Raw genomic sequence first — 24,278 nt, 5'->3', positions numbered from 1 at the left:
TCGTCGTCGTCGTCTCTCCTCCCTCCCCCCCCCTCCCCCTCCCCCCACCCCCCCCCCCCCCCTTCCCTCCCCCCTGTGCCGCAGACTCAACTCCAAACTCTCTCGGACGACAGAGCCAGACGGCAGCCGGACCGACTCACCGTCAGCCACAGTACAACGGCAACGGTCATTGGTCCAGCTCATGGCAGAACTCGACAGAGATGGTGCTAGAGAAGCCATCGAGCGTATTCGCGCAAACAGAGCGCAGCCTCCATTGCCGCGAACTCGCTCTCGCTCCCGCTCCCGTGCCCGCTCCCGCTCCCGTGCCCGATCCCGCTCCCGTGCCCGATCCCGCTCCCGCTCCTGTGCCCGTGATGGATACACGCAACAGGCCCCCTCTTCCGACGACTCGATGCTGAGTCAGTCGCGGTGGAGGAGTCGCCAGGCATCGTCGTCACAGTCGTCGGCTCCGCCGCCACCCTCGCTGCCGCCTCTGCCCACAGCCGGTCCGCGGTTTGTAGCCGACTCGTCCGACTCGGAGCCGCTGGTTGTTCGCGTCCAACGCGACGGCGATAACAGCGAGCTCTTCTCCTCACTCGACTCGTCGGCCATCTCGCATTCGCATGCCTCGGTTGCGTCGGCTCGCGGCGCCATGCTATCCTCGGGCTCGAGAAGCCACTCGCCCGTCGGATCGTCAGAGTCGTGGGACATGACCTGCTCCCGACGCCCCGACGCCGCGCAAGCTACTGTCGGGTCTACCCTTCGCTCGCTGCACGCCACTGAAGGCGGCGGCAAGCCGTTGCCACCGGCACGCTTTGCCCAGCTCTCGCTCGTCGCGCCGCGTGCCTCGGGCACTGCAGGCGTAGTCGAAGCTGTCCGCCGCATCCGCCGCGCCCCGACTGCACTGCACACTCGCAAGCTACAGCGCCGACAGACAGCGTCCGTGTCGCCGAGCCGCGAGCAGTCCGCAGCACTCCTCGCTCAAGCAGCGCGTGCCGACATTGGACACCGCGGATCGGTCCAGCTAGAGGCCGTGCCGTCGCTGGAGCACTCGCACCATCACCACCGCCACCGACACCGCCACCATCACGGCCACTCTTCGCCGCGCTCGCCCGACAACCTTGCCGCCCGCGCAGACACCCTGCTCAAGCAACGGCTTCCGCAGACTAAGCGCGACTCTCTGGTGGCATCGCCGGACCTTGTCCGCGACCTCATCAAGCTCGAGGACAAGGCACTCGCGCGGCGGTCATCGCTCTCGCGCCCGATTGCCCAGCAGCCGACCGAGGCCTCGGTGGCGGCCATGGCTACCAAGGGTGAGCACAATCGCCAGCTCCTTCTCCAAATCCGGCCGCATCGCCAAGACTCGGACTCTGACGAACTCTCACAGAGCCCCTCGCTTCCGGCCCCGTCCGACAAGCTGCCCCGGGCCCAAACCAGCAGCTCGCGCCACCACCTGGTACCGCGCCGGCCCGAGGTCTCGGGCGGCTCTGGCTCGTCACGCAATTCGTCGCGTTCGCCGCGGACTGAGACCTGCTCGCGCATCTCGCCCCGCTCGCCAAACAGCTCGGTTCGCCGCCGCCGCAGACGGTCGACGTCGATTTCGGTGGCAGGCACCGCCGGTCCGGTGCTCCTGGTCCCTCCGGCCTCGCCGGCGCAGTCATCCAGGCCGCTCCCGCCGCAGCGGCTGCCGTCGGCCAAATCGTTTACCGCCCTGACGCCCGGCAAGGCCGACGCCAAGATCCGCCAACTCAAGCGCGGCGAGACCAAGACGACGCTAAAGCCGCCCAACTCGGCCGTCAAAGCCAAGGACACCGCGAGGCTGCAGAACCTACATCAGCACCTGCGCGAGTCGGGCGTCGACCCGACCGAGCTAGACCAGCTCATTGTGCAGAAGCACCTCAACAAGCTGCCGTCGGCCGACTCCTTCAGCGGCCTGCGATCCAAGAATAGGAGCCGGAACCGTAACGACTCCAATGACCCGACCTCGCCAGCCTGCGCCGACTTGCCATCCATTGTCTCAGACACCGGTTCGGCCAGCTCTGACTCTGACAACGAGAGCTCGGCCTACGCCTACTCGTACTCGTACTCGTACGACGTCGCGCCGGTGCTCACATCGGAGCAGCACAAGGAAGCCCTCGAGCTGGCCGGCGCTTACATCCTTGACGCCATTCACGGACGCCCGCCCAAGCTTACCCGCACCTCGCCGGCGCAGATGCGGGTCTACCGCTTCCAGCACACAAGGGGCTGGAACTACTTTCTCTACTTTGTGGTCCTCTTCCAGATGTGCCTCGTCTTTGGCGAGCCGGCGCAGACTGCCGACGCCACGCTCCCGCTCCACCTCCTTCTTCCGGAACTCTTCTGCATCGTTGTCTACGGCATCGACCTCGGCATGGAGCTTTATCACTCGGGCACCGCCCGGTTCTTCCGCCCGCCGTCGATGCTGAGCGAGAGCAAAGGGCACACTCCGCCGCCGGGCCTCTGCGCGCGGCTACTGGCGGCCAGCATGCCCGAGTGGCTCTCGCGCGTCTCGTGGGTTCTTGTCCAGTCGGTCATCGTGGTCGTCATTACCGCCGACGTCCTCCTCCACATTTCAGTCGAGGCTGTTCCGTTCATGCGTGTCTCACGCCTCCTCCGCTCGCTGCAGCTCTTCCGCGCCAAAGTCCTCCGCAAGAACTTTGTTGTTCTCATCCGGACCATGCCGGCGCTTGTCGACGTTGTACTCATGACCACGCTCATGGTCATCTTTTTGCCGTCATGGGCGCCGAGCTCTTCCAGGGCGAGTACACCGATCCGGCAACTGGCATCCGCCCGGCTTCCCACTTTGACGACGTCCAGTCGGGCATGCTCTCGCTCTACGTCCTCCTCACTACCGAAAACTACCCGGACGTCATGTACCCAGCATTTCGGCTCAACCAAGGCTTTGTTGTCTTTTTTGTTGTCTTTATCTTCTTTGGTGTCTACATGCTGCTCTCGGTCGCCGTCGCCGTCATCTTTGACTCTTTCAAAGTCCAGCGCAAGAAGCAGGCGCTCGAGGACCGAATCATGGAGCGCCAGGCCCTGCTCGCCGCCTTTCAGTGCCTTCCGCGCACCTCGGACAACTCGGTCACCTTTGAGACCTGGCACGACCTCATCGAGACGCTCAAGGTTCAACGCGAGGAACACGAGATCAAGCTTCTCTTCTCAGTCATCGATCAAGACGGCAACGGGACTGTCGACGTTCTGGAGTTCTTTGAGCTTGTTGACTGCCTCCTTCTCCGCTTCGAGGTTGAGGCCTCGGGGCCGTCGTCGTGGGAGGCAGGCCTCCTCACCTCGTGGATGTACGTGCCGCGGCCGTCGCTACAGAAGATCGTCACCCACAAAGCCTTTCTCAACGCCGTCACTGTGCTTATTGCCTTCAACATCTTTGTCTCGTGCTCGATCCCCAACTACCCGCCGCGATCGCCGGAGCGAGCCGTCTTTGTCTATCTTGACTACGCCATTCTCTTCCTCTCCTGCGCTGAGCTCCTCCTCCGCATGGCCGCCTGGGGCTTTGCGCCTTTTCTTCGTGGGGTTGGAACCGGTTCGACGTTGTCCTCGTCCTCGTCTCGCTCGCTTCGGGTCTGGCGCCCACCGCCGCTGTCGCCAACATCCGGCTTCGCTCCTTCCGCTCCATTCGCATGTGGCGCATCCTCACTTGCATTCCGCGGTTCAAGACCTTTACCGACACCTTTCTCAAAATCGGCACGCCGCTGTACATTGTCGGCGGCCTGCTGCTCATTGTCTTTTACTTTTACGCCATCCTGGGCATGGAGATCTGGGGCGCTTCGCTCGAAGAGGTGCCCGGCTACGTCGACGAGGTTAATGCATGGGCCACGTTCTCGACTCCGGCACACACCTTTCTGCTCCTCTTTCAGCTCCTCACCCAGTCCAACTGGCACGACATCATGTTCCCGGCGCTTGAGGCTGTCGGCACCAAGTTTGCCTCGGTCTACTTTGTCTCTTTCACCTTTATCGTCTCAAACATCGTCATCAACGTCCTCGTCTCGCTTGTTCTCGAAATCTTCCTTCTTGCTCGTGAGAACTCGCTGCTGGTCCACGCCGAGCTCCCGCTCGAGACCGATGACGGCGACGGCAACGCTCACACCAGCTTGCTGCCGCCATCATCCTTGGACGGCGCGCAGGACGGCGGCGGCGAGGTCTCTCCTGGTCATGACATCGAGCTCGACACCGCCGCGTTTGGCGTCTACGACCCGGCGTGCAACTCATCCGAGGACGACAATGGAGTCACAGCGCAGTCAGCCAAGACGCTGCACCGTTTCACCCCGGGCCGCTTGCGCTTGCAAGCGTCCGGGCATCGCCGCTCGAGTCGTCATCGCCGCACGGTGCCGAGTCGGTCCGCACCAACTCGGCGTCGTCGCTGGCGTACCGCGGTATTGCGGCGTCAGCATCAGGCGATCTCGGCTCCCGCATCAATGCTGTGACTGTCAAAGGCTCCGATGGCGGCGGTCCGCGCGCCGTCCGCATCCTACAGCGCCAGAGGTATTCGCGGTTCATCGCGTCCCAAGACATGGCCGGCGACGCCTCGCTCGACATGTCGATGCTCAACACGACGGCGCTGCCTGGTTACGACTCGCTTACGCCGCCGGCTACCGCATCCGGCGCCACCTCCCACCGCTCGTCCCGCCGCCATCGCTCGTCGTCGTCCAAGCAGGGTCACAGGCTGCGGAGCGTCGCCAACGCCGTCCGTCTCGCCCACGTCCGCGAGACGAAAGCCGCCATGAAAGCCAGAGCTCGTCGAGCTCGACGACGAGCTCGACAGGCGCGGCAGGCGCCGCCACCCCATCCTCGTCTTCCTTCTCGGCGTCGTCGTCGTCGTCACCCATTGGCGCATCCTTGCCCAATTGTGAGAACCCGAACCGGGTCTCGCCGGTCAACGATGCACCGTCGCCGGTTGCGGGGGCCCAGCCGAAGGAAAAGCCGCGGCCATTGCTGTTATCTCATCATCACCGGCTCCATCAGACGCGCCGCTGATTTGAGTCCATGACATAAATACACGCGCGATTCGTGTTCGAAGTGCGTTTATGCGGGCTTGGCCTGCTAGGCTGAGCGCGTCAGTGCGCGCAACAAGTTGACGGGAAGGGCTGCAGCCACTCGCCAGAGAGATCAATCGCGACCTCAATCAACGCGGCGCTTGACAACCTCGGCAACATACCACGACTTGCGCTTTGAGCGCGGGCGCCCGAGCTCGATGCGCACAAGATCGTCAACCTTGGACACGTTGGACTCGTCATGACAGAGGACTTTTTGGTCACCCGACGTGACTTGCCGTACTTGGGATGGGTCTTCTGCCGAGCAACCTCAACCACAGTGGTCTTGTTCATCTACATCTCCCATCACCACGTCGGTGCCCAGCCCAAGGTCCGCCCGTCCACATCCAACAACAACCAGCACGCCAACCCGCCCGTCCGCCCGCCCGTTCGTCCGTCCGTGATCCACCCGCCGCCACTCTCGCTGTTAGTCGCGTCGCCCGCTTCCAGCTGGCTTGTGCGGCACCCTCGGCCCCTCCCTCCTGCCCCCCCCTCTCCCCCCCCCCTCCCCCCGGGCCCTCCCTACCTCCCCTCATTTCATCAATCCCCCCGGCCGCCTTCCTCTGTCCGTACATTGGTCTCGGCGGCGGTCTTGATCACCTTGCCGATCCGTCCCCGCGTCAGCCGCGAGACGTCCATGATGGCACGCACGGCAACGCCTGCCCTGCTGGCCATTGTTCTGTAGGTATGTGTGAGACGGTTGCGGAGTGTGGGGCGTAGTAGAGGTGGAGGCGGGAGTGGGAGGAGTGTGGCTAGGCGGACGTGGGCGTGGTGGTGGGTGCGAGGCGCGATCACGATCGCACACGCGATCAGATCGTTCGCCACCACTCTACGACCTTTTTCCTGGAGCGGTGTCGTGCCGGACGAGACTGGCAGGAGACGGCGGGTATGCGGGGAGGACGACAGCGAAAGGGAGGGCGACCTCGGGTAGGAGAGGCGGCCATTGATGACCTCGAGTCTATAGCTGGATACATGGAGAGAAAGCGGAGGAAGCTGGCGGCTCAATACGATGCGGAGAGGGCGGCGAATGGTGGCGGGGTGGCGCAGGTCTCGTCCATCTTTGACGGCGTCACCATCTATGTCAATGGCTACACAACACCATCAGCCATGACGCTGCGGAGATACATGCTGCAGCACGGCGGACGGTACGAGTTCCAGCTTCATCGGTCTTCGGTCACCCACATCATCGCCACCACTCTGCCGGATGCCAAGATCAAGTTTGGTCCGGCATCGGACGTCATTGTTCATCCGCAGTGGATTGTCGACTCGATTGCTGCTGGCAAGCAACTTGCCGTCGAGCGGTATCTGCTCTTTGCTAATGCCTACAAGTCGATGGCGGGGCAGCAGTCGCTAGCAGAGTCGCTGGGCCTGGCCACCGCGGCTGGCGAGTCGCTGGCAATTGCGCCCGAGCTCGATCGGCGGACAACGGCCGGCGACGCGCTTACTCGTCGCGCGGCGGGAGCGGCTGGCGCCGCGGATGTCGAACAAGCTCATCCTGATCTGGATGGACTCGGCATGCGCCGGAGCAAGGACGAGCCGATTGATCCGGGCCTCGCCCGGCTGACTACGTTGGGAGGGGGCGACTTTGTGCAAAAGTTCTACTCCAACTCGAGGCTGCACTTTATCTCGACGTCACGGATGGCGTCGCAGGAGTTTCTCCGCAAGGCGCTGGCGGAGCGGTACTCGACGTCGCAGCCGCTGGCGCGGGAAGCCGGTGCGAGGCAAGTCATCTTCCACGTCGACATGGACTGCTTCTTTGCTTCGGTGGCGCTGCGGGATCGGCCGCATCTGGCCAACGCGCCGGTGGTGGTGGCGCACGCGCTCAACGGTAGCGTCGAGTCCAAGTCGGACATTGCGTGTGCTTCGTACGCGGCGCGCGCACGCGGCATCTCTAACGGTATGTTCATGGGCGCGGCGCGGCGCAAGGTGCCGGATCTGGTTGTTGTGCCTTACGAGTTTGACAAGTACGCCGCCGTCTCCAAGGCGCTGTACCGGGTCTTTGTGGCGTTCTCGGACAAGGTGCAGGCTGTCTCGGTCGACGAGGCGTACCTAGACATGACTGGGCTAGGCCAGCCGGCGGAACTGGCGAGCGAGATGCGGGCTCAGATCCACGAGCTCTCGGGTTGTACCGCGTCGATCGGAGCTGGGCCGAACATGCTCCTGGCTCGGATTGCGACGTCGCTGGCCAAGCCGGACGGCTTTCGGTTTCTCTCGCACGAGCACGCGACGTTTGAGATTGACGCGCTGCCGCTCCGCAAGCTGCCTGGCGTCGGGTACAAGACCGTACGTAAGTTGGCCAAGGCCGGGATCACGAGCTGCGCCGAGTGCCGGGCGCAGCCGCGAGCGCGCCTGCAGGCGCTTCTCGGCGGCTCGGTCGGCGCCAAGCTATACGACACAGTCCGTGGGCTCGACAGCGGGACGGTAACGCTTCCAGGCCCACGCAAGTCGATCGGGACAGAGATCTCGTGGGGTGTCCGGTTTACAGACGCCACGGGTGCCGAGCAGTTTGTGCGCGAACTGGCGGGAGAGGTGGGGCGGCGGGCGGTCGAGGCGGCCATGGTCGGCGCCACGCTGACGCTCAAGATCAAACAGCGGCATCCGGACGCGCCAGCAGAGGCATCCAAGTTTCTTGGCCACGGGAAGGTCAACTCGTTCTCGCGGTCGACGACGCTGGCGCCGCCGTCTAGCGATGCCGTCGCCCTGGCCGACGCCGCACTCACGCTCTACCGCGGTCTTGGGTTCGAGGCGACCACCGTCCGCGGCGTTGGCATTGCATTGACACGACTGTCCGAGGTGGAAAGTGAGCGACGTCCAGCGCTCCAACCGGCGGCGATTGACTCGCAGACCACGCTCTCAGCCGAGTGGCACCCGCCAGCGGTGACGGGTGTGGGCGGACGGGGCGCCGAGGGAACTGTCGAGTTGCCGACCTTTTCACAGCTGGACCCGAGCGTGATCGCCGAGCTGCCGGCCGAGACTCGGCGGGAGCTCGAGATTGTGTACCGGCGACGGCTGGCGGAGCGGAAGCGCGATGCTGGGCGCGGGACACTGACGCAGATGGCACGCCCGACACTGCCGTCCCGGCCTGCGTCGGCGGCCAAGACAAAGCCAGCACCGATGGTCATTGTACTGGACGGCGCGAGCGGGTCCGACGATGACGACTTTGTCTCGCCGCCGCCGCAGACCAGAGGTAGTAGCGACGAGGGGAGTGGGCGCGACGACGGAGTGGATCCGGAGTTCCTGGCCGCACTCCCCAGCCAGCTGCGGCGCGAAGTGGAGGCCGACCTGAAGCGGACGTCGCCGCGCAAGAGCGGCAGGTGCGACGGCGGCCGCAAGCGGCAGCGCGGAGGAGCACCGTCGCTCTCACAAATCTTTCATCCATCGCAAGCAGAAGGTGGGCGTGCGGCGCGGCGACGGCACCTGCTTGTCAGCGCCGAGGACGGGAGGGTAGGTGGAGCGTGTCATGCCGCGGGCGAGGTAGCGCCACGGCTGCCGCGTCCTGCAGCTGGCGACTTTACAGCCGCGTCGACTGCGACAATCATCGAGAGCGTGGGCGAGTGGCTGGAGACAGCGGCACCGAGTGCGGAGGCCCAGGCAGAGCGGCTAAGCACGCTTGTGAAGTGCCTTGTGGCCGACCTGCAGCTGGCGACAGCGGCGACGGTGGTTGCCGAGCTTCGAGCGAGCACTGTGGTGGCGGAAGCAGCCGCTGCGGCGGCGAGCGCCGCGCTGAATCACGCCACGGAAAAAGGTATGGCGGAAGGATCAGGCGGCGCTGAGCGAGTCGAGATAGCTCGTCCAGGCAGCGGTGTCGGGGAGCGGAGTACGCGAGCTCGGAGTCGAAGTACCGGAGAGGATGTCGAGCATGCGGGTGATGCGGCGGATGAGCGGCTTGTCAAAGTCGTACTCAGAGAACGATTTTGCACGGGCGAGGACGCGGCGCGCGTCGTCGACGGCGTTGAGCGCCATGAGGATGTCGCCAACCTCGGTGAGGGCGTGCGGGAGGAGGAAAAACTCGTGGCCGAGCTCGTGCTCGAGGGCGTCAACAGCAAGCAGGTGAACCAGCGCGAGCCGTCGCGCGCCAAGCGCCGCGTGGGCCTTGCCGGCGGCGTAGTGGAACATGCCACAGAGCGGCGGTGGCGAGTTGGGAGGAAGCGTGGTGACGGTGCCGCCGACGTCGTCATCGTCGCAGAGGTCGAGGAGGGCGAGAGCATGCTCGTCGAGGCCGGCGGCGACGGGCGTACTAGCGTCCGGCGATGCAAGTGTGGCGAGGAGCTCGAGGGCGCCGGTGGGATTGGAGGCGTCGTTGCGGTTAAAGGCCTGGATGAGGCAGGATTCTGTGGGGGAGATGCCGTTGTTGGCGGCGTACTCTGCAGCCTTGCGGGCGGCAAACTGGTCGAAGGTATAGTGCTTGCGGACGCGTGACGGCATGTCGTCGAGGAGCGGGGCAATGTCGTGGGGGCTCTCGCCGGCAAAGTGGCGGGCGTAAGCGAGCTCGAGGGTGGCGTAGGCCTGAAACGAGGGTGCGCGGTTGGCGTCAACAAAGTCAGAGAGGACGGCTGCAGCGTCAGCCCAGCGCTCGGCCATGTAGAGGACTGAGCCGCGCTCGTACATGGCGGCGAGGGCAAGCTGCGGGAGCTCTCGACGGGAGGCGGCAATGACAGCATCAAAGTCAGCGGCGGCAGCGTCGAGAGCGCCGCGCTTGCGAAACATGTATCCGCGGAGGTAGGCGAAGAGCATGCCATGTGGATAGACGTCAAGAGCGGCGGTGACGAGGGCCTCGGCGTCGTCAAGGCGCTCGCAGAAAAACATCTCGACCCAGATGAGAAACAAGAGCGCCATGGGTGCGCGCTGCCCGCGTGGGTCGAGCATGGCCGACCGGAGCGAGTCGAGCCCGCGCTCACGGTCGGCTTCGAATCCGACAAACGAGACGAGCCAGAGAAACTTGGGCGGAGTGAGCGAGATGAAGAAGAGAAACATGCCGGAGCCGAGGGCGATGGACGAGGTGATGTAAGGGTCAAGCGAGGCAGCACAAGGGGCCAGCTCGCGGACAAGGGCCGAGAACGCCTTCCAGGCCTTGCGCAGGCGGTACGAGCCCTTGACATACGAGCCGGCGCGGAGGTGGAGGAAGCCGTAGATGAGTCCGACTTCAGCGTAGATGACTCGGGCAACAAGAGCAGCGGCAGCGAGCTGGTCCGGGCTCGCCGCAGCAGCAGACGATGTTTGCAGCGGCGGCGGCGGCGAAGAGCCCAGGCCGAGCATCCGTTTGATCTTGGACGGCGGTGAGGTTGCCGCGGCAGTGGCGGAGGCAGTGGCAGCAGCGGCGTCGAGGCGAGCAAATGCTGCTGCGAGGTCGTCCGGATCCTCTGTGAGGAAAGCTGTGAGGGCGGAGCACTGGGGGTGGCGATGGTGATGATGGCGATGATGGCGAGAACCCCACACACAAACACAGATCCATGAGTCTCTCTCTCTCTCTCTCTCTCTCTCTCTCCCCCCCCCCCCCCCCTCTCCCTCTCTCTCTCCTCCCGAGCCTTCCTCTCTCACAGCCCACATACCTCTGCCCAGTGATAGGCAGCTCGGGGATCGGTATCGGCAGCTGAAGCAAAGACGGTTTCGGCCTCGGCCATGCGACCGTTCCACATGGCGGTGATGCCAAGGAGGAGCTCGTGGCGAGATAGAAAGCCATGGAGTGTCCCACACACATCCGTCATCTCTTCCTCGCCGCATGCCATGGTCAGACCAGGTTGGGTAAGGAGAAGAAGGGGGGGGGGAGGGGGTGGGGGGAGGGTGGCTGGGTGGAGTGGGGGTGGGCGGGTGAGAGGGACCGAGTGGCTGACGGTGAGCGACTCGTCGCCATCGGTGTTCTGCTCGCCGAACGTGGGCACGCCATCAGTCCGGCAGAATGGATGATTGGGGCGGATGCAGGCGGACGGGAGGGGTGCATGGAGGTGGATGGGGGTATGGGCGGGGTGGAAGGCGGCCGATCGGAGTTGATAGGCGTGTTTGGGGAGGATGGGGATAGGTGTATGGTTGATGGTGTGAAGGGTGTGAATCTGTGTGGCTGCGGTGGGCATGTGATTGGCGAGGCCGCGCATCTATTGGTGCGATGATGGTCTTTAAGCCGGCATCGTGTCTCAGCCACGATGACCAAGGCCCTTACCGCGGAGCTTGGGGTTGAGACGACGGTTGAGCCCGTCCTCAAAGGTTGATTGGAGGTTGTTGAACAGGCGATCCTGCTCACCAGAGTTAAGCACCTTGCCAGCCGCTTTGCGCTGCGCAGCCTTGTCGGCCTTTGCCTGTGCTGCAGACTTGCCGGCACCGAGCAGCGAGAGGAAACGCGCCTTGCGATCGCCTGACAGCGCCGATGACGACGCCCACGCTGCTGCCGTCTTCTCTGCCGTCTTCTTCTTCCCACCCCACAACAGCTTTCGCTTCTCGTCCTTGGACATTGCTGCCCGCGCCTTGTTGTCGACCACGGCCTTGTCTGAGCTTGATGACAACGAGGACGAGGACGAGGACGAGGACGATGACGATGACGACGACGACGACGACGACGACGACGACGATGATGACGATGACGATGATGACGACGATGACGACGATGACGATGACGATGATGACGGCGGCGGCGGAGGAGGAGTCGGCGACTTTGCCTTTTTCTTCCCCTTCTTCCCCTTTTTCCCCTTCTTCGCCTTCTTTGCCTTCTTTGCCTTGCCCGCCTTGCCCGCCTTGCCCGCCTTGCCCGCCGTCTCAGCCTCCTCCTTCACCTCGACTGGCGCCGCCACCTCGACTGGCGCCGCCACCTCGACTGGCGCCGCCACCTTCCCCTTGCTCTTGTCCTTCCCTTGCTCTTGTCCTTGCTCTTCCCCTTGCTCTTGCCCTTGCTCTTGGCCTTCTCATCGCCCCCGATCACATCAGCGTCAGCCTTGGCCAACGTCCCCGCCATCGCATCCTTGCCCGCCGCAGCCGCCGCCGAGGATCCATCCTGGCTCCCATCCTTGGCCAGCTCGACGGTCTTCTCAGCGGCACCATGCTCATTCTTATCCTTCTTTTCGACTTTGACTTGGCCTTGCTCTTCAGCTTGCTCTTGCTCTTGCTCTTGTCCTTGTCCTTGCTCTTGCCCTTGCTACTCTCAAGCCCGCGGGCCCGCTTCTCACTTCGGTTGGACTCGGGCGAGACCGAGCGCTGGCGCTTGCGGCTGCTCTTGGCCATGTTACGAGACAGATGCTGCGCACTGTTACCGATCGCGAACGAGTGGGCCCATCGCTCACACGCCACACCCCTGGCATCCATCTCCAATCACGCTGCCTTTCTGTGTATCGAGAGTTGGAACTGATTGTACTTGTCTCGTGCTCAAGTCGCAGCCATCCATCGGCATGGCCGACAGCCGAGGCGGCCGACGGCGAGGACGGGTGCCTGCCAACACGCTCGCTGATCCGATTGTGGCAGACGAGTTTCTGGCGGTGGGGCAAGGCGAAGATGCGGCGATGGAGAGCGGGCAACGGATGGTCGAGGCTGTGGAGGCGAAGATCGGGTCCGTCCTCTTTGCCTGCCTCCTCGGATCGCGCGGATACAACGTGGCCCTGCCCGAGTCGGACGCCGACATGGTCATGGTTGCTGCCTTTGAAGCTGAGAGCCATTGGGGCGTCGATGCCCCGCTCCCCACCGTCCACCATGCGCTGCCGGACCAGATCGCCGACTACGTGGTGTACGACGTGGCTGCCTTTGCCGACCTCGCCCGCTCCGCCGACATGCATGCGCTCGAGCCGCTCTTCCAGGTCCCGGCCATGGTCGTCCGCACAAGCCCACCCTTTGCCGCCCTGGCCGCCAGGCGGAGCGAGCTTCTCCTTCGTGGCGACGGTGGCCGTGCCGTCGTCGCCAAGTGCGTCTCCGAGGCGCTCGGCCGCCGCGGCGCGGCTCAGACCGACGCCCTCTTTGCCAAGCTGGCCGTGACCGAACCCGGGCCCAAGGCCGACGGCCTCCGTGACATGCTCCGCAAGAAGCTCTACGTACAGGCCGCGCTGATGGCGCGTGCGCTCTCGGTGGCAGACACCGGCGAGCTCACCGTCTTCCTCCCGACATCCTCGCCGGCACAGCTCTTTGCCGCCGGCATCCGCAGTGGTGACGTGCCGCTTGACCTCGCCCGGGCTCGGATCCGGAGCATGGTCGATGAGGCCACGGCCTGGCTTGGCCCTGAGTGTGATGACGGGCTGCAGAGTGCCGGCCTGCCGGACGAGCTGGACACATGGCTGGCCGAGTGGGTCGTGGCGACGAGGATCTCGCACGGCTTCAGCGACGCAACCATGTCCGCAGCCGGCCGCGGGCCCGGCACCATCGGACGAGTGGCGACCGTTGCCACTGCCGACGGTCGATCGCTGGAGCTTGTCCAGGCCTCTCCCGCGGCGATGCTCCGGGGTGAGCCGCTGAAGCTTGCTGACGGCGCCATGGAGATCGGCGCGTTTGCCAAGGGCGTTGTCGAGCAGAGCGTGCCGTGGCTCATCGGGGTGGTGGCGGCGAGCAGTGGCGGTTGCTCTCCGGAAAATCCGCTTGCTCCTTTCATGGCCGACTGGCTCGAGGTTGAGGCAGCTACCGCAGCATGGAACGCGCTCGTCGGCGCCGCCAATGTGCTTTACTCCGACGTGACCGGCATCCGAGCTGTGGGCCAGCTGGCCAACGCACAGAAGAACGCGCGATCGGCCCATTTCAGGCCGGCGGGCGGCGGCAAGACCTGCCACCGTTTGTCTGGCTCACTGGTGAGCGCATTGCTGTCCTGGCTGTGCTGTGGGAGTGCGCGACGCGGTGGGCATGGCTGGCCCCGGCCGCCGACGTTGTCGCAGCAGCCGCACGCGCGCTTGCGGCAGACGACGCGCCTTCCGCCTTTGGCGTCGTCATGGACGAGGCTACCAAGACAGTCCTTACGCCACTGCTCCGGCAGCACTCGCGCCGCCTCCGCGATGCCGGCGCCCGAGAGGTGTACATGATCGATGCCGGCAATGTTGTTCACGATTGGCTGGTGGGGATGCGAGCTGAAGCGTTTGATTGGGGGGAATGAATGAGGGCAGAGCTTGCCCGACTGGCGAGTGGTGCAGTCCATCACGTGGCGTGCGATACACGGCAGCACTCTCCCAGCGCACGCACATGGTGCAGGCTGTGGTGCTGTCCATCAGCCGGGATGTGATGGACAGCAGCAGTCCCCTGACGCGACCATGTGCGTACTGCGGCAGGTGACGACAACATCCAAGGCTTTAGCGGAGCAAGAGGCTGATCAGCGAAGATCTGTATCACATACGTGAGTGGGAGAGGGAAGGGAAAGGAGGGGGGGGGGGAGAGGGGGAGAGGGACAAGAGGAGAGGGACAAGAGGAGATGTCCGGAGGTCGGTAAACACGCGCAGAACCAGGGACTGCACACGCCCAAAACCCACGGGATAGGAGTTTGCTATAGCATCGCACCCGAGTGCAAATGAGTCCCCCCTGGCCATTGATGGGCCAGGAAGGGGCTGGGTGATGCAGAGAGAGAGAGAGAGAGAGAGAGAGAGAGAGGGGAGAGGGCGCGGAAGAATGGACAAGACAAAGCGCAAACAAATAAAAAATGTTCACAATGCCATAATCCCTCGCCGCCAGCATCGCGGAAGTAAGGGGGGGGGGGGGGGGGGGAGGGGGATAGACACCACGCAGCAGAGTGCTAGTGATGGAGACATAGTGCGTACCTAGCTACTTGTCCATGGGCAGTCCCTCTCTCCACGTTGGGCAGTGTGGATGACGAGGGTTCCCTCTGCTGAGAGTGTGAGACACTCCCGCAGGTAACCCGGTCTGCGAAATGGACAGAGACGGGTGTTGCACGATTCCGTCGGCTATTCCCTCATCTGTTCGTTCGCTCGCTGTCTCACACTCGTTCGTTCGCTCGTTCGCTCGTTCGTAACCCGCCACCCGCCACCCGCCACCCGCCACCCGCCACCCGGCCACCTGGCCACCCGGCCACCCGGCCACCCGGCCACCCGCCACCCGCGCTACCCACCAACCACCACCCACTGATCTCCTCACCTCCCACCTCCCACCTCCCACCCCCACCCCCACCCCCTCCTCCCCACCCACCTCCATGCCCACATCCGCCGCCACACGACTACGGCAACAACGGCCACTTCTGCTGATCCACTCTCTTCTCCTGCTCACACTCCTCGTCCACCCCACCCACAGCCAAGACCAGTGCTTCGCCTTTGCCAACCGATGTGGCATGTGTGTGGCTACCGCTGGATGTGGCTACTGTGCTGTGTCTGGTGCATGCTACAATGGAACCGCTGATGGCCCGGCCGCAGGCTACCCGCGCTGCCCGCATCGATCATGGAGCTACTCGTCTTGTGAGCGCCACTGCTCGGCGTTCAGGAACGACTGCCACGCGTGTACTGCCGAGAATGGCTGTGGCATGTGCTCCATCGACGGCCTCTGCCGCGAAGTCGCTCCGCCCGACCGTGGCGCCCGCCCGCGATGGTACCGATCATGCCCGGCATGGGCTGCCACCCCACCCGCCTGCGTCCAGCTGCGGAGCCTCGCCCACGGCTCGATGGTCAACGACACACTCCCTGCCGAGTCAGCGACTCGGCAGCAATCCCGCGATCACATCTGGGTTGTCAACCTGCCGTCCAATCTGATTGCGCTCGATCTTGCTCTCTCCACTCTTGACTTGGCCGCAGACATGCTTGCCTCGTATGATGTGGCGCCGTCGACGGCACTGTTCAACGCCTCGACGTCACGCCTTCAGCTCACCGCAAGCCATCTCGCCGGCCTCCGCTGGCCCAGCACCGTCTTTATTCGCATCCGTCCGCTTACTCCCGCCGCCGTCGACTACGCCATCGCTGCGCAGGTCGACTCTCTCCCGCCGCCGCCCTCTGCCGAGGTCCTTGCCGAGTACTCGTCGTCCAACAGCGAGACCCGGTCTCGTCTAGTCATCCTCATCGTGGCAGTTGCCGCCCTCACCCTCATCTGCTGCGCCACTGTATTTGCCGCCTGGTGGGCGACCGTAGCAACGTCGGTGCCGGCCTCTCCCGCACCGACAGCAGCGCCCATCCTGTGGCACGAGCGTTCGCTGCCCTTTCTTCCATCGGCACTCTTTCTCGTCGCCGACCTCTCTCGCGCCCGCAAAGGCCTTGCCGCCGCCACCGTTCACCCTGACTCGGCCGGCACTGTCGTCCTTGTCCACCCCCGATACGCACCTGCTATCGCCTCCATCCTCTTCCACCGTGATCTCGGCACCGTTGGCGATCTTTGCGCCTCCTCCTTTGCCACCTTTCTCGACTCGACCTCGAGCACTTGCACCGACGGTGTTCCAGTCCCGAGCTCAGCCACCTGGCGATCCATCTCATACGCCAGTCTTGCCCTTGCCCTCCCGCCCTCCCCTTGCCCACCACCCGCCTCTGCCCGATCGTTCTCGTTGTCGTCGCTCTCATCAGCATCATCATCCTCGGCATCGTTCAGCTCGACCACCCAATGACCATCATCTATCCCGCCTGGCCAGCAACATTACCCATGATTGTAATTACACCCATGGCTACATCCCCCTCCCCCGCCTCTTCCCTCCCTCCCTCCCCAGACACAGACCCCTGCCACCTGTCGCCCCCCCCCCCTCCCCCGTCCCCCCCCTCTCCCGCCCTCACAACCACCCATGGACGGACCTACCGTCCTCGGAGCATCTCCAACACCATGGTGGGGCTGGGTCTACCTGCTCGTGCCCTACGCCACTGCCGCCGCCACCGCCTTCTTCACCTTTGCTATCTACGACTCGGTCCAGGCTAAGCGCCGCCGCGCCACCGCCACCGCCACCGCCGCCGCCGCCGCCGCCGCCACCACCGCCAACGACGCCGCCGCCGCCATCACCAACGACGCCGCCACCGATCCCGCCATTGCTGCGTTCACCGCGCGACAGCTCTCACAAGCCTCGCGCCAGTCGATGGCCTTTCTCCGATGGAACTTTCTTGTCACTCTCTCGTTTATCATCCATTGTGTGCTACTGGCGGCACCAAGGATGTTCTTCCCGCCCTCAACGCCATCGCCATCGCCATCGCCATCGCCTATGTCTCCCATTCCGTCGCTCTTTGCTTTCTTTCATCTTGACGTCCTTGTTTACGTCAATGCCATGCATGCTGTCTTTGTTGTCGGCGTCGCATCGCTGTTTTACCACTCGCGACGGCTGCACTACTGGTGGATGCAGGTAGTTGGCCACGCGTTTGTCACTGCTGCTGCATGGGCCTCGCTCGCAGACCTGCTCATCGGCCCCTTTGCTTACGGTTGCCCCGGCTGGCTGCCGGCGCTCTTTGTAACTGTGGCGCATGTGAGCCTCGCCACTACATGCCTCACCCAAGCTCTCCGCATCCGCAACGTCATCAGCCCGCCCGACCACGAGTCGGAGCGCGATCTTGCGGTTGCTTCCGCCCTACAGACTGCCCCGCCGCAGCTACTTGCTCTTGCGCGCCAGGCCCGCCTGGCGGTCGGTCTGCAGTCCGCATGGTACGTCGTCGAGATTCTCGCCACTCCGCTTGTGGCCCGCATCGTCGGCCCAGCCTCGGCAATGGCGCTCGCATCGGCTGCTTCCTCACCCTGGGCCTTTGAGCTCGCGCTCCGTGCTCTAGTCGAGGGCTACAACGGCGCCATCCACAAGGCCATCGTCCTCTCGCAAGGCTGCCACGCTGTCACCGCGCTACGGCCCGCACTGCTGCAGGTCTTTAGCTTTGCCAACGGGCTCTTTACCGCCTACTACGCCGTCCAGCTTGCCGCAACTGTCCATGCTGCCGTCGCCACTCCTTCCCGCTGTGACCGAGTATTAGCTCTCAACGCATGTGCACTCGGCCTGCGAGTTGTTATTAACGCCGTCGCCACCTGGCGATGTGTTGCCCTCCGTGCCGCCGTTATCTGCCGCTTTACTCAGGCATCTGTCCCGCACACCGTCGTCGGGCCTGGCACTGACGTTGTCCGCGGGCGGTCACTGCTGACAATGGCACGCGCGCTGGCATCTGCCAAGCTCCATCGCCCTGCATGGCGCACCGCGCTGGCGGGCTTGGCCGCAACCTTGCTTTTCGGCCTATGGCAGGGCGAGTGCATCGCCATTGTTCTTGCTGGCGCTCGAGCTGGGGCAGCCCCGCAGGGCCTCGCCCTCGCCCTCAACTTTGCCATCCATGCCGTCGCCCTCTACCACCTGCAGTTCTTCAAGATTGCCGAGTCGCAGAGCGTCTTTGCCAACCGTCGCCGGCTGCACTACTGCCTCGCTGGGCTTCTTGCGCTGGTCTCGATCTCGCAAGCGACATCCATGCTTATCTCGTGGCCGACTCGCAGCGAGCTCTGGTTCCGCTTCGCCACCGCCTTTGTCGCCCTCCGCGGTGCTCTTGCTGCCGGTCTTGGTCTCGCCTTCTTCTTCCTTGACCTCTCGCCGGCATCGGACCAGCCAGCTCGCGAGCGCGAGGCTCTCGTCGCTCTTCTCGACTACTCGAGCTCGGACTCGGACGCGCCGCCTGGCCCGGATCCGTTGTCGGCGCTCGCCATTGCGCTTCCGGCCGCAAACACCCCAACAACCTACACCGAGGACGAGGGCCAGGCCATGCTGGATGCGGCTCCTGTGCCGGCAGCTGCCGTTGTGCGCCGCCGCGGCGTCGGTCTTGCGCTTCTCTATGCGCTCCTCGCGCTCTTTTGTGTCGTCGCGTTCATCAACGCCGCGCTCGCCACGCCCTGTGACTTTGGCGCCGCCGAGGCCCATGCCGGCGGCTACGGCGTCATCTTCCACTTTGCCTTTCTCGTCTCCGGCTTTGGCTACCGCGGCGTCCGGTACTTTAACACCACCAACCTCGTTGTCGTCGGCCTCAACTCGGGCTCGTTTGCCGCCATCAACGCCGCTCTCGCCGTCCTCGCTCACCCTCCGCTCGCCGTCGCCGCTCTCGCCGCCGCATCCGCATTTGTCGGCGCCGCTGCTTCGGGCTACGGGTGGTCACTTCGCGCCTGGGTGCTCCGCCACAGCCTCCCAGACATCTCTCCAATCTGGTGAGCGCTTTGAAACTCAGCCCGTCAGCGTCGATGCCGCCTCTGACGACTTCCACTCCGACTTGCACTCCCGCTGCAGCTGCCGCCTCGATGGCGGGAGTGGCGGGTGCGGTGACGGGATCGGTGGCGGGAGTGATGACGACGGCTGCTGTGCTCGTGCCGCCGCCGCCGCGATCCCCGCTCGTCGGATGACCGCCGCCTCCGACGCCGACGCCCAGAATGCCGCTCTCGTCGTCGCTCCCGCCGCTTCCGCTCCCGCCGTCCGCCACTGCTACTCTCGCACCCGCTCGCGCTGCCACTTGTGGTCGACCTCGCATCCTCGCCATCCATGTTCGCCTCGGACAGCCCCTTCTGCCGCTTCCACTCGCTGCTCTCCTCGGCCGCCTCGCCGACCGCCACCCGCTGCACCGGTGGGAGCGCCACGCAAATTGCGTCCAGCTCGAGATCGGCGGCAGCCGCGGTTGCCGAGAGTACTGCTGCGCTTGCAGCGTCAGCGGCTTCGCCAGCAAAGACCGCGGCAAGGAGCACCGGATCGGCAGCGGCGAGCAGCTCAGGCTCGGGCTCAGGCACGTGGGCAACTCCCTGTGGCTCCTCTCTCTCGACGCCCGCGACCCCGGTGAGATCGGCTAGCGACACGCTTGTGTCAGACGCCGCGTGGGTCCCAAGTCGTGACAACGCCTTCGCAGCACTCTTGTCCATCCGCGGCGCGTCCTTGTCGCGCGGGAAGCCGCACCGTTTCAGCAGCAGCGGGTGCGGCGTCCAGGTCTCGATCCGGCGCCCGCGCCTGGTGCCACCCCGCGCAGGCGCCGCGTCGCCCGGCCCGCTTGCTCGCGCAAACCGAGATGCCACCGGCATTGCCAGCGGGGTAAAGAACGACTCCGCGCCCACAAACTGCGCCAGCTCGTGCCGGATGTCGTGCCGGGTATAGCTTGGTGGAAACGTGACCGCCGCCTCGCCGCCTGCCCTCCACGCCTCATACCGTGCCTGCACCGCAGGCTGTGCCGCAAACGGTGCGTGCTCGCCCGATGCCCGTTCCACCACGAGCTGCGGCGCTGACGGCCGCACCTCATTCCTCGCACAGCTACCAGCCACGGCGCCATCAGCGGCAAACACATGGCGCGGGACATAGCCCGCCGGTGCCGGAGGCGCTAGCGGCGTCCCCGCCGGTAGCTCGATCGCCGCAGACCCTCCGCCCGTGGCACTCTCGCGGACAAGCCCAGCTGGAAGACTCGGGCCTTGATGCCGCCGCAAGAGTACAAGCGGATCGTCGCCGCTCGCGCTTGTGCCATCAGCCGTGTAGCCGACTCCATGCGCGCCCCGTGCGTCCGTCCGATCCAGTCCGTTCCCCGCCTGCCCGACACTCTCTCCGCCCAGCACTCGCTTCCGCACCCCCGCCGCCCGAGCCTGGCTCTTCATCACTTCATGCAGCTTGTCCTCCTCGTCCATCAGATCGTTGAGCCCGAGCTGGATCCGTGGCGCCTTGTTGCCCCGCGACGACGAGTAACTCAGCGGGACAAAGGTCGAGCTCGACGCCTGGCCACGCTTCTTCCCCCAGCCCTTGCCCTTGCCCAGCACCCTGCTGCCTGCACTCCGCAGCCGGGTTCCAAGAAACGGCGCCCCGTCGTCAGCCATGTCGTTTCTGCCTCTCCCACACGCGACCGGTGCCTCGAAGCACCAGCCTCTAGCCGCCAGCCGCCAGCCGCCGGCAGTCATCGCAGCGTGTTGACAGCCCATCCAAACTGAAGCGGCACCAATTAAGGACGATATGCCGTTTGGTGGGATCAATCAAAGGCGAGACAATGACCAGAGCATTGCCGATGGCGGGGAATTATTCCTGAACAATGCGCTCATCCATCACCAGTATCACTACATCCTCCCAAGCAAGCCCTCTATCTTCTCCCAATCACCCCACACACAATACGCACAGCATACTCCAAGTCCCTATCTGCACCTCTCCCTCCCCTGCACTGATGCGACTTTAGCGTGCTAATCCTGCGCCCATCGCATCAACAACCCCCTCCCTGGGGAAATTTCACTATTGTTTTTCGTTCCCTTAATCGTTTGCCCATACTGACCAGGTTGATCATTTGCGACGTTGTCGAAGCATGGATCTGGTCACGCCTCCCACCACCCTCCGTCCACCCGTCCCCCTCCGCTTCGTCCCCCTCGACGCACCACCTCACCTCACCCACACCGCACTTCCCCTCCCTCTCCCCTCCAACCACCACCCTCGCCACCTCCACCCCACCCCTTCTACTTCTTGCACCGTCTTCCCGTCCTTCACGCTGTAATGGGTACGTCATGCGCTACGCTTGTTGCTTCCTCTGACGTGTTCCCTGCCAGCGGGCAGGACACGTTCACAGCGTCGTGCCCTCCCCCCACGCTCCTGCTACCCCTCCCCACCCACCCGCTCCCGACCGTGACAGCGAAAGGAAGGGGGGGGGGGGGGGGGGGGGGGGACAGTGGCAGCAGAGGTGCCAGAGAGACCTTCCAGACTCACGCACTCCCTGCTCTCGTCGTGTCGTGCGGGGGACACCGATCACTAGGGCAACATCATTCAAAAAAAGCTGCCAGGGCGCAGCGTCCCGCAAAAGGTGCCAGTCAACCGGTCCAAGTCCCGGAGAATGATCTGGTGATCATGGCCGGGAGGGCTCAGACGCCGTACTACTCGAGGTCGTCATCGATCTCCGCATCGGGTCAGTGCTCGATGTCTGTCTCGGGACAGACGCCACAGATCGGCTCGAGCGTTGCCTCGCCAAACTCGACCTCGCCGGTCACCATGGGCTCGGTCGGTACAGCCGGCACCAGCTCACCCTCATCATCATCGGTGTGCCCGGCAAAGCGTGCCCCGTCCGAAGACACCATCGCTAGCATCCACTCGGAAGACGTGAAGCGGTCCAAGGGCAATGACTCTGGTGGCTACAGTGGTCGTGCCACCGCAGCTCCGGCGTCAGCCACCGCTGCCAGTAGTGGCGGGTGCCCGGTGGCTGGGCATGGTGGCATGCCCGTCTCGCCGCCGCTTGAGCCCGAGGCTGGAGCTGCGTGTGCCGCTGGTGCGAGCAAGCAGCGGTCGCGCCGCCGGCATCACAAGAAGAAAAAGTCGCACAACTCGGTCTCACGGCGGGTGGCCAAGTCGCGCGCGGCAGCCATGAGCATCTCCAAGACCATGACCATCCAGCAAGGCTTCCAGGGCGTCATCACTGCCACGTCCGACTCGATCATCCGGTCGGCGAACCCGTACGCGGCGCGGATGTTTGGCTGGAAGTCGGACGAGCTTGCAGGCGAGCGGCTCGAGGTGTTGATGCCGGTGCATTTTGCCGAGCAGCACCACACTTTTATCCGTCGCCACGAAGAGCGCGGCGCGAACCGAGCCATTGGCATCACTCGCCGGGTCGAGGGTCTGCACCTCAAGGGCCACACGTTCAACATGCTGCTGCATGTCACCGAGCTGACAACCACAGAGGGCGCCCCGCTGTATGTGGCGCTTGTCGAGCATGACGACACGCCGACGGGCCACACCGTCATCGACACCTCGGGTATCATCACCTACGTCAACAACTCGATGACCGACATCTTTGGCTACTCCAAGCTCGAGCTTGAGGGCTTCAACGTCAAGAAGCTCATGCCCGAGCCGTACTCGTCGGCCCACGACGGTTTCCTGACCTCCTACATCGAGACCGGCGTCAAGAAAGTGCTCGACAAAGTCCGCCACGTCCCCGGTCTCCACAAGAACGGTCTGCTCTTCCCCATCTCGCTCCGTGTCAAGGAGCTGCGGACCGATGACGGCCAGCGGTTTGAGGCTCTCATTGACCGTGTCGAAGACATGGAGTGTATGATGACTTTTGACTCGTCGGGCATAATCAAGTCGGTCACCCCCTCGTTCCGACTCATGTACGGCTACGAGTCACGCGAGCTCGTCGGCCACCACGTCTCCAAACTCCTCGGCGACATGCGGTCGTACGAGATGTCGACTGCAAGCTTCGAGGCCATGGCCAAGAGTCTCGCCGAGTTTGAGTCGGAGATGCAACGACTCAAGCTCGGCTCGCGCCGGCTCGTCTCGTATCACAAGGACGGCTCCGAGTTTGTTGTCTGCCTCACCATCGACGACTACTTTCCGCTTGAGCTCGTCCGCTCGAGCTCGAGCTCGGCCGACTCGCACGTCGACTCGCTGGCCTCGGCCGGGGGCGAGGCCTCTGACCGCTCCGTAGCCTCGGTCGACCGCTCCACCCGCATGTTCTCCGCCTTTTTCACACCTTGGATCGATCCAGCCGACGTCCGCTCCGGCGGAGAGTCGCCGTCGTCGTCGTCGCCGCCCGACGCCAACGACGTTTGGCGTGCCGCAGGCGAGGAAGCGACCATCGAGGTCTCGCACCCGGCGCTCGCCAAGTACTCGTTCTCGCGCCTGCTCGGCAAGGGCTCGTCCGGCGAAGTCCGCCTCGCCACTGTCAAGGCCACCGGTGAGCTCCGCGCCATCAAGATTGTGCGGACCGACAAGCTCGAGCCCGACTCGATCGACCTCATCCGCCTCCACAACGAAATTGCCCTGCTCAAAGTGTGCGACCATGAGAACGTTGTCAAGCTCTTTGACGTGGTCGAGACCGAGACAAGGCTCTACCTCGTCATGGAGTACATCGACGGCTCGGACCTCGTCCACCTTTGGCACTACGACAACCCACTCGAGCCCGGCCTGACCGAGGACGAAGCCCGTAGATTGCTCATCCCCATCGTCCAGGCCATCCACTATCTGCACCGCAACAACATTGTCCACCGCGACATCAAGCTCGACAACGTCATGGTCAACTCGGCCGGCGACGTCAAACTCGTCGACTTTGGCTTTGCCACCACCATCGAGTCCGGCCAGCTCCTCTCGTCGTGGTGTGGCACGCCGTTCTACGCCTCCCCGGCATGCTTCCTCCACACGCCCTACGACCAGCGCGCCGACATCTGGTCGCTCGGCGTCCTCCTCTACCTCTTGATGGAGGGCCAGATGCCTTTCGAGACCCCGCAGGCCATCGTCGCCGGCTCGTACTACCTCCCGCCCAAGTGGTCACCCGCCCTCCGCGACCTCATGTCCAACATGCTTGTCGTCAATGAGGCCCACCGGTTCACCATCTCGGACGTCGCCCTCCATCCCTGGCTGCGCGGACAGTCCACACTGTAAATCTTTAAGCTCTCTTGTGTTAGGGCGCCAGCGGCCCGGCGTCGTCGTACTCGTACTCG

General features: G+C 64.4%; 8 protein-coding genes across 8 annotated transcripts; 4 read left to right on the top strand and 4 right to left on the bottom strand.

Moving 5' to 3' along the window:
- Positions 1-179: 179 nt before the first annotated feature.
- On the top strand, positions 180-4,989 carry AMSG_04983 (uncharacterized protein; the record flags this gene model as incomplete). Its single annotated transcript, XM_013903191.1, has 5 exons — positions 180-2,716; positions 2,746-3,576; positions 3,672-4,252; positions 4,303-4,714; positions 4,747-4,989. Coding segments are annotated over 5 exons (4,604 nt in total), but the record flags the coding sequence as incomplete, so codon positions are not given.
- Positions 4,990-5,019: 30 nt separating this feature from the next.
- Positions 5,020-5,789, bottom strand: AMSG_04982 (uncharacterized protein). The gene is made up of 2 exons (XM_013903190.1): positions 5,619-5,789; positions 5,020-5,339 (listed from the first exon to the last, which is right to left on the bottom strand). Exons 1-2 carry the CDS (start codon positions 5,718-5,720, stop codon positions 5,070-5,072), a joined length of 372 nt encoding a protein of 123 aa, XP_013758644.1. The 5' UTR covers positions 5,721-5,789; the 3' UTR covers positions 5,020-5,069.
- A 228-nt stretch (positions 5,790-6,017) lies between these two features.
- AMSG_04981 (DNA repair protein REV1) lies at positions 6,018-8,649 on the top strand (the record flags this gene model as incomplete). Its single annotated transcript, XM_013903189.1, has 2 exons — positions 6,018-8,468; positions 8,641-8,649. 2 exons carry the CDS (start codon positions 6,018-6,020, stop codon positions 8,647-8,649), a joined length of 2,460 nt encoding a protein of 819 aa, XP_013758643.1.
- A 155-nt stretch (positions 8,650-8,804) lies between these two features.
- AMSG_04980 (uncharacterized protein) lies at positions 8,805-10,771 on the bottom strand (the record flags this gene model as incomplete). The annotated part of the gene is made up of 2 exons (XM_013903188.1): positions 8,805-10,433; positions 10,595-10,771. 2 exons carry the CDS (start codon positions 10,769-10,771, stop codon positions 8,805-8,807), a joined length of 1,806 nt encoding a protein of 601 aa, XP_013758642.1.
- Positions 10,772-11,133: 362 nt separating this feature from the next.
- Positions 11,134-11,883, bottom strand: AMSG_04979 (uncharacterized protein; the record flags this gene model as incomplete). Its single annotated transcript, XM_013903187.1, has 1 exon — positions 11,134-11,883. A coding segment is annotated over one exon (710 nt), but the record flags the coding sequence as incomplete, so codon positions are not given.
- Positions 11,884-12,415: 532 nt separating this feature from the next.
- On the top strand, positions 12,416-19,062 carry AMSG_11838 (uncharacterized protein; the record flags this gene model as incomplete). Its single annotated transcript, XM_013903219.1, has 4 exons — positions 12,416-13,696; positions 13,747-14,034; positions 15,448-16,354; positions 16,721-19,062. 4 exons carry the CDS (start codon positions 12,416-12,418, stop codon positions 19,060-19,062), a joined length of 4,818 nt encoding a protein of 1,605 aa, XP_013758673.1.
- A 267-nt stretch (positions 19,063-19,329) lies between these two features.
- On the bottom strand, positions 19,330-20,708 carry AMSG_04976 (uncharacterized protein; the record flags this gene model as incomplete). The annotated part of the gene is made up of 2 exons (XM_013903186.1): positions 19,452-20,708; positions 19,330-19,368 (listed from the first exon to the last, which is right to left on the bottom strand). The coding sequence occupies exons 1-2, from the start codon at positions 20,688-20,690 to the stop codon at positions 19,330-19,332; spliced, it is 1,278 nt and encodes a 425-aa protein (XP_013758640.1). The 5' UTR covers positions 20,691-20,708.
- A 1,057-nt stretch (positions 20,709-21,765) lies between these two features.
- AMSG_04975 (CAMK/CAMKL protein kinase) lies at positions 21,766-24,236 on the top strand (the record flags this gene model as incomplete). Its single annotated transcript, XM_013903185.1, has 1 exon — positions 21,766-24,236. The coding sequence occupies one exon, from the start codon at positions 21,766-21,768 to the stop codon at positions 24,217-24,219; it is 2,454 nt and encodes an 817-aa protein (XP_013758639.1). The 3' UTR covers positions 24,220-24,236.
- Positions 24,237-24,278: the final 42 nt, after the last annotated feature.

This window comes from Thecamonas trahens, assembly GCF_000142905.1.
Source record: "Thecamonas trahens ATCC 50062 unplaced genomic scaffold supercont1.19, whole genome shotgun sequence".
In the NCBI taxonomy this organism is placed as follows: Eukaryota; order Apusomonadida; family Apusomonadidae; genus Thecamonas; species Thecamonas trahens.
The sequence above is the reverse complement of the archived record's forward strand: the minus strand, read 5'-3'. Positions and strand labels throughout refer to the sequence as shown.